At 34.4% G+C, this 7,549-nt stretch overlaps 1 protein-coding gene across 1 annotated transcript; it reads left to right on the top strand.

Moving 5' to 3' along the window:
- The first annotated feature begins 5,682 nt into the window (after nucleotides 1-5,682).
- Nucleotides 5,683-6,765, top strand: LOC133038430 (uncharacterized). The gene has a single exon (XM_061116582.1). It carries the CDS (start codon nucleotides 5,683-5,685, stop codon nucleotides 6,763-6,765), a length of 1,083 nt encoding a protein of 360 aa, XP_060972565.1.
- Nucleotides 6,766-7,549: the final 784 nt, after the last annotated feature.

The following is a 7,549-nucleotide window of genomic DNA, read 5'->3' as shown; positions in this document are numbered from 1 at the left end:
TACTTGTATGGGCAAATCTGACTTAGAGTTTGTATTAGTAGTGGTGGTCCAAAAAGAATTACTCATAATATTTGGTATAAATTTAAGTCTTTGACTTTAATTTTAGATTCCAAATAGAAATTTTCTTATATTTCTAATTCCAGAATACAATACAGTTACACTTTCTCAAGTGTTTAATATCCATCTTCTATTAATGGATTAAAACTGTATGGAATATGAGTTAGGTATTCTGTGACCAGGATCCTCTTGCAGTATTCTAAGAACTCTTTGATGTAACTAAACCTATGTCATCAAAAGACACTACCACATTTTTTTTAATCTATGGCATTTGTATCTTGTTAATAGTGGATTTGACAAGATCAATCTCTGCAAAGAGTTAATATGCCTATATCCACTAAAAGTAGTTCATCTCATTCGCAGATGGATGTACATTCAGGGGTGGATATGAGTTTTTCGTTGTATTCTTAAAACGATAACTCTAGATTATACCTTTTAGCAAGAAATTTGAAATGTTTGAAAATTTTCATTAATTTCTAGCAATGGTTAAAACCATTAAGGTAAGTGGTTAAAGATCTTGCTAACTGATAGGGGTGGAGAAATAGTTAGTAGATATGCAGTTCAAAGATCATTAAATTGATTTTTGAATTATATCCAAACTCACCTCCCCAGAAATTTCGAGTTGCATGTTGATGATTGGTTACTAGTCGTTGCCTAATTCCTTCTATGGTAATACAATTTCAGGATGATGTAATTGTTGTATACTTAATGTAAATCATTACTAGATTCATGGATGACCTAATCAAAATCTTAAGAAAAGCTAGAACTGTTAACCATGGTTTGTTAGCTATTCTAAGTGATTAGGGGTGGACCATCCCATTGTCAATAGATAAGAAAGTGTTTGTTCAAACAAATACTACTTTTCTAGGATAATGACTAAGTCTGAAAACAAGTAGCAAATAAAGGAGATATTTTTCTTGATTCCAAAAGTGTTCTATCATCTTATTTGACATATGATGATCCCGCTGCCTCTGTTGTCTTGTCACAACCAAAGAGGTTAATACCATTTAGTTTTCTTAGACATAATTCACGGTACCTTGTCGTAGTGGGAGAGTTTCTAGGAACTCACCTTCTCATGACTTGGGAGACACTAGTGATTAAAATCCATTGTGAGTTTAAACAAGTAATGGATAGTCAAGATAAGAAACTAAGAAGAAAGCCAATAGAACTATGGTTTAATCCATTCACATGGAATAACCTAAAGTTTTCTATTACAAGGACATAAAAGGAAATTTTAGTTAATAAGTCTATTCTATGGAGTTAACAAACTTCTTGTTGCTAGTATTATAGGTTTGAGTTTATCTAAACCTATGGCTTGTGGTATACCTGGTAATTACTTACTCTAATGCAAGCAACTTACTTTAGTAAGATGCTGAAGCATTTTCTTTCTAATGGCAATCTATAGAAGCTTCACAACTTCTTAGACATAGATTTTATTTATCTAAGGAAAAGTCTCAACTATTCCAGAAAAGATAAAGCCATGAAAGAATTTCTTATATCAACAGTGAGAGGTCTTAGATATGCTTTTGTATGCCTTAGACCAGACACCTACTGTTGAGTGGGAGTAATGAGTAGGTATCAGATTAATCCAGGAGAAGAACATTGGAAGACAATCAAGTAAATCTTAAGATTAAGAAGAGGAACTATATGTTAGTCTATAAGGGTGTGTTTAAAACTCTTAGACTACACCATGTCAGATTTCGAAATTTGCCTTTGTGCTAGTAAATCTTTCTGATAAGATGGTGGTTACTCTGGGGGTGGAATAGTGATTTTGGAGAAGTGTAAAAACTTATCTGAAGTCTCTAGGTCTACTAGAGAGGGACTGAATGTTAAGGTTGCAGGAAAGGTACTTATTCAGTCTAAGGAAAGTCCTATACATTTTTGGCATCATTCCAAATTGCCTTAAACTACTAGTGTTAATTTCCTGATTAACCAAAAGTAGTTGCCAAAGATATAGAATCCAGTATCCCAAGAGAGTAGACATATAGAGAGGAATTTCACATTATCAATGATTTTGTGATTAAGGAAGAGTAATGGTGGAGAAAAGGTTGTGTTTAATTCAACCTTTCAGATCCTATTACCAGGAGTTTACTACTACTACACTTGATTTGTATATCAAGGTGTTGAGATTATTTGAAACGCACTTTTTATTTTATATTAGTGCAAGTGGGAGTTTGTTGGGTTTTATGCCCTAAATAAAACTAATTTCAATATAAACAGATTTACTTATTAATATAGATCAGAAATAACATTTAATGTTGCATGGTTCACATGATTTATTTCATGATTATATGTACATAATGTATAAATTCATCTGAAACCCTTTTCACATACTTGATCCTGTTTATTGTGCCGTCAACACATTGGAAAGTAAACATGACTATGTGAATAAAGTTTCCTAGATTTATCAGACATAGGGTTTTACTGATATGATAATCTACAACAGAGTTTACTTGCATTTGGAGAAGTGCTATGTTCTTTCCAGAGCATAGGTTAAAGTAAAGCTCAGGATGGATGCATGGAGTATGCATCGGAAGGGACCGATATTGAACTTTGACTTAGATTATTTAAACTTACCGTAATATCTATTCAAGTCAATATCGCCTAGTTGATCCTAGATCAAATGTTCTTAATCCTGTTATGATTAGGCTCAATCTTGAAAGGCTATTCGTGTTCTTTGATTTGTTAGTTAAGCCTACTTTTAGTTCAGGGTGATACGTACATTTTGGGAACACGGTAGTGCAATTGAGTGGGAGCGCTATCATAAACATGGAATCTATAGCTTCTATCTGGCGAATAGTAAGTAAAGGATGATCTCCTTCGAGCTTGACCAAACGAACATAAATGGTGGAGTACTCATTTCACATAAGCTGAAATATCATTTATACGGGGTCAAGTGTTTTAAGGAATAAATACATTGTAGGGTGTAACGGTAATCTAATCCCTTTAAAGTGTAGATCATTCATATAGAGGATCAGTGATCACATTAGGATTATAACAATGGATAACTAATGATGTGTCTATATGGTGGAACATATAGAGCATTCTATATACTGAGAGTGCAATTCTAAGTTCTATGCGTGGATTCAACGAAGAATTAATAAGTTAGTGAATTTTAGTAATAAATTCTTGATCTACTTATTGGAAGCTCGGTTATATAGACCCATGGTCCCCGCACTAGTTGAGATAATATTGCTTGTAAGACTCATATAATTGGTTTTGATTAATCAATTATAATTCTCAAATTAGACTATGTCTATTTGTGAAATTTTCACTAAGGGTGAAATTGTAAAGAAAGAGTTTATAGGGGCATATTTGTTAATTATGATACTTTGTATGGTTCAATTAATAAATATGATAAATGAAAATATTATTTAATAATTATTTATAGTTATTAAATAGTTAGAATTGGCATTTAAATGGTTGAATTAGAAAATTGGCGTTTTTGAGAAAATCAGATGCAGAAAAGATAAAACTGCAAAATTGCAAAAAGTGAGGCCCAAATCCACTTGTATAGGGCCGGCCACTTTTGTAGGAAATTTAAACTGATATTTTCATTATTTTAATGCCAAATAATTCAAACCTAACCCTAGTGGAATGCTATAAATAGATAGTGAAGGCTTCAGGAAAATTACACTTTTCTTCTGACAGTTTCTGAATCAGAAAAACCTGAGCCTTCTTTCTCCCTATCTTTGGCCGAACCCACTCTCTCTTTCTTCTTCCTTAAATTTTCAAAATTCTTAGTGTATGAGTAGTACCCACACACAGCAAGTGATACCTCAATCATAGTGAGGAAGATCGTGAAGAAAGACTTTCAGCAAGAAAGAGGATTCAGCATCAAAGATTCAGAGAAAGAGATCCAGGTTCAGATATTGATAATGCTCTGCTACAGAAAGGAATCAAGGGCTAGATATCTGAACGGAAGGAGTCATATTATTCCGCTGCACCCAATGTAAGGTTTCCTAAACTTTATATGTGTTTATTTCATCATTTTAGAAAGTTCATATTTAGGGTGTTAATCAACATACTTGTGAGTAGATCTAAGATCCTGGTAAAATAATTTCCAACACGTATCACCCTGACCCAAAAGTAGGCTTAACTAACAAATCAAAGAAAACGAATAACACTCTTGAGATTGAGCCTAACCATATCAAGATTTCGATCATGTGATCTAGGATCAACTTAGTGATATTGAATTGAATAGATATTACGGTAAGTTTTATAAATCTATTTCAAAGTTCAATATCGGTCCATTCCAATGCATACTCCATGCATCCAACCTGAGCTTTACTTTAACCAATGTTCTGGAAAGAACATAGCATTTCTCCAAATGCAAGTAAACTCTGTTGTAGATTGTCATATCAGTAAAACCCAGTGTTCTGATAAATCTAGGAATCCTTTATTCACATAGTCATGTTTACTTTCCACTGTGTTGACAACACAATAAACATGATTAAGTATGTGAAAGGGGTTTGGATAAATTTATAAATCAAACAGACAAACAATTGATTAAGTGAACCAAAACATACACAAATGAATGAAGAATACTTCTGTTACTTTATTGATATTGAATTACATTGAAATAGAGTTTTATTTAGGGCATAAAACCCAACATGCTGAAGGTCTCTCTGCTGCCATTCGTCTTTATGAGAACGCTGATGCTTTTACTGGTATTAAAATTTGTAGGGGTGCTCCTTCCTTATCCAATCTCTTGTTCACTGACGATAGTATGTTGTTTACTCCTGACACCTCTTAATCTAGTGATGCCATTAATGATATTCTTCATAATTATCATCAGGCCGGTGGCCAGTTGGTGAATCGTGATAAATCTTCCATCCTTTTCTCCCCGAATACTCCCCTGGACTCGCAAATCAGGTTCAGGACTGCTTTGCAACTCACTGGTGAAGGATTTATAAGCAAATAACTGGGAGTTCCTCATTGTGTGGGAAGGGTTACCAATTCTGTTTTCCATTACCTTATACAGAGTGTCTCTTCTAAACTAAATATCTAGTATGATAAATTCTTCTCTAGGGCTGGTAAGGAAACCCTCATCAAAGTTGTCATCCAGCCTATTCCTTCTTTTGCAATGTCCTATTTTAAGATCCCAAAATCTATTTGTCAAAACATCCAGCGCTTGACTTCAAAATTCTGGTGGGGTTCTACTTCTAATGTTAGCAGGATCCATTGGAAGAATTGGTCTGCTCTCTCGGTCTCAAAATTTTTTGGAGGATTAGGTTTTAGAACTCTCACTCATCATAATCAGGCTCTTCTTGCCAAGCAGGCTTGGAGGGTTTGGTCTAATCCAGACTCTCTCCTTCATTCCATTCTTAAAGCTCGTTCTTTTAAAAATTCTGATTTTTTGCTAGCTCCAAACGGATACAACTCCTCCTTTACCTGGAAAAGCCTCCTCTGGGGCCGTCAGCTTCTTAAGAAGGGCTTGTGTGGAAGATAGGTAATGTCAATTACATACCTTTATCTGCTTCCAATTGGATTCCCGGAATCTCTCATTCTACTCTTCTTCACCCCATTGACCCTTCTCTTACTACTGTGTCGTTTTTCATCAATCCTGATAGTACTTGGAATGTTGCAAAGTTAAACCACTATCTTCCCTTGTATCAGGCTAAAATGGTTCTCCAAATCCCCATAGACCCTAACCCTGTTGATTCTCTAATTTGGGGCTTTCACCAATCAGGCATCATTACTATTAATTCTGCTTACCATCTTGCCTCTGCCGCTGCCAATGTCACATCTCCTTCATCCTCTGACCCAAATCCTTTTAAGATATGGTGGAAAACTCTCTGGACTCTTCCAATTCCCCCGAAAATAAAACACTTTACTTGGAAAGCTTTCAATCACAATTTACCCTGTGCTTTAAATCTGTTCCACAAGAAAATCCTAAATGAGCCCTTTTGCCATTTCTGTGGAGGTGATCCGGAATCGGTAACTCATGTACTTATTGATTGTACCAGAGCTCGTCGTGTTTGGAAGCACTCAAAATTTAAGAATTTCCACAATGATCACCGAAGGGTTTATATCAAGGAGTTTTATCTTCAAGGCATTCACTTAATTCCAAAGGAGGATCTCCCTCTTTTTGTTAGGTCAATTTGGCACATTTGGAATACTAGAAATTCAATATTATTTCAAAAATCCTATGTTTCTAACAATGTGGAAGAGTATGTCATTAATTATTTACAGGAATACAAGGAAGCACAAAAAATACATGCTGCTGCTGATTCAGTAGCAACTTCGCATCAACAGAGTTTTTCCTCTCAATCCTCAGTTCCGTGCATAATACAAGAGGATACCCCAGCTTTGTCTGTTGATGCAGCCTTAGATCATGACAATTGCGTTACAGGTCTAGGTTTTGTCTTCAAGATAGGCCTACATCGAGTTGTTACGTCTACAAAGATCCATAAACCAGGAGCATCCACACCAATTTTTGCAGAAAGCCAAGCTCATTTAGATGGCCTCGCTTGGTGTCTCTCTTCTCAGTTGAAGCTTGAGTTTATGTTCACTGACTGCCTAAACCTTGTATCCAAAGTTAATGGACATTGGAAGGACCAATCGACTCTTTCTAGCCTTGTTTTGAAGATCAGACATTCCTTCTCCAACTTCCCTGATGCCTCTTTGAAGTACTTCCCTCGCCAATTTAATGCCAACGCACACTCCCTTGCTAAGGAAGCCATTAGGTTGCGAGAGGAAGATTAGGAGGAACTTTTTTTAGTTCCTCTGTTCGCTGCTGCTTGTGTTGTTCTGTTCTCTTTTGCAGCTTTCATTTCAAAAAACAAAAATTATTTTAATAAGTTTTTATTTACTAAAATACCACTTACACATATCCATTCATTTTAGCCCAAATATATTAACTTTTTTTTCCTTTTATTTTTCATTTTCAAATTTAGTATTCAATTTCTTTTTTATTTTCTTTCTCAGTTTTTCATTTCCAAACTACCTTTCAGCTATTACTTTCGAAACCCACATTCAAAATCTACGAAAAACCACCTCCTACCCATAATTTTTGCTATCTTCTTCTTCTAACTGCCTTCTTTATCATTTTTTTATATCTTTCATTTAGCATATATAATCATTACAAGAATTTTCCACATTACTGAAGGAGACATCCTCCGGTATTAATTATTACCGGCGGAATTCGCCAGTAATTACTCGCTGGTATTAATTGGTCGCTATTATTGGGTATTAACGGCCAAAATAGACTTCTGCCGATAATAATATTAATACTGATAGATTAACATCGGTGGGGTCCGCCGGTATAACTTTCTGTGTTTTTACACGCTGACACATTAATACCGGCAGACCACATTTAGTGTTCCGCCGGTATTAATAATTTTTTATATAAAAAAAGATTTTATTGTTTTTAATATTTATATAATAAAAATAATTATAATTATAATATTATATATATTATTAATATATATAATATTATATATTGTAATAATTATTTTCAAAATATATAATTAATTAAAATTTAAATTTA

Source organism: Cannabis sativa, chromosome 5 (assembly GCF_029168945.1).
Source record: "Cannabis sativa cultivar Pink pepper isolate KNU-18-1 chromosome 5, ASM2916894v1, whole genome shotgun sequence".
NCBI classification, from domain to species: domain Eukaryota; kingdom Viridiplantae; phylum Streptophyta; class Magnoliopsida; order Rosales; family Cannabaceae; genus Cannabis; species Cannabis sativa.
This window is presented reverse-complemented; position numbering and strand designations above follow the sequence as displayed.

What these genes read in the sequence shown, in the direction of transcription:
- LOC133038430 (XM_061116582.1), top strand. Translation starts at nt 5,683, where the DNA reads ATGGTTCTCCAAATCCCCATAGACCCTAACCCTGTTGATTCTCTAATT.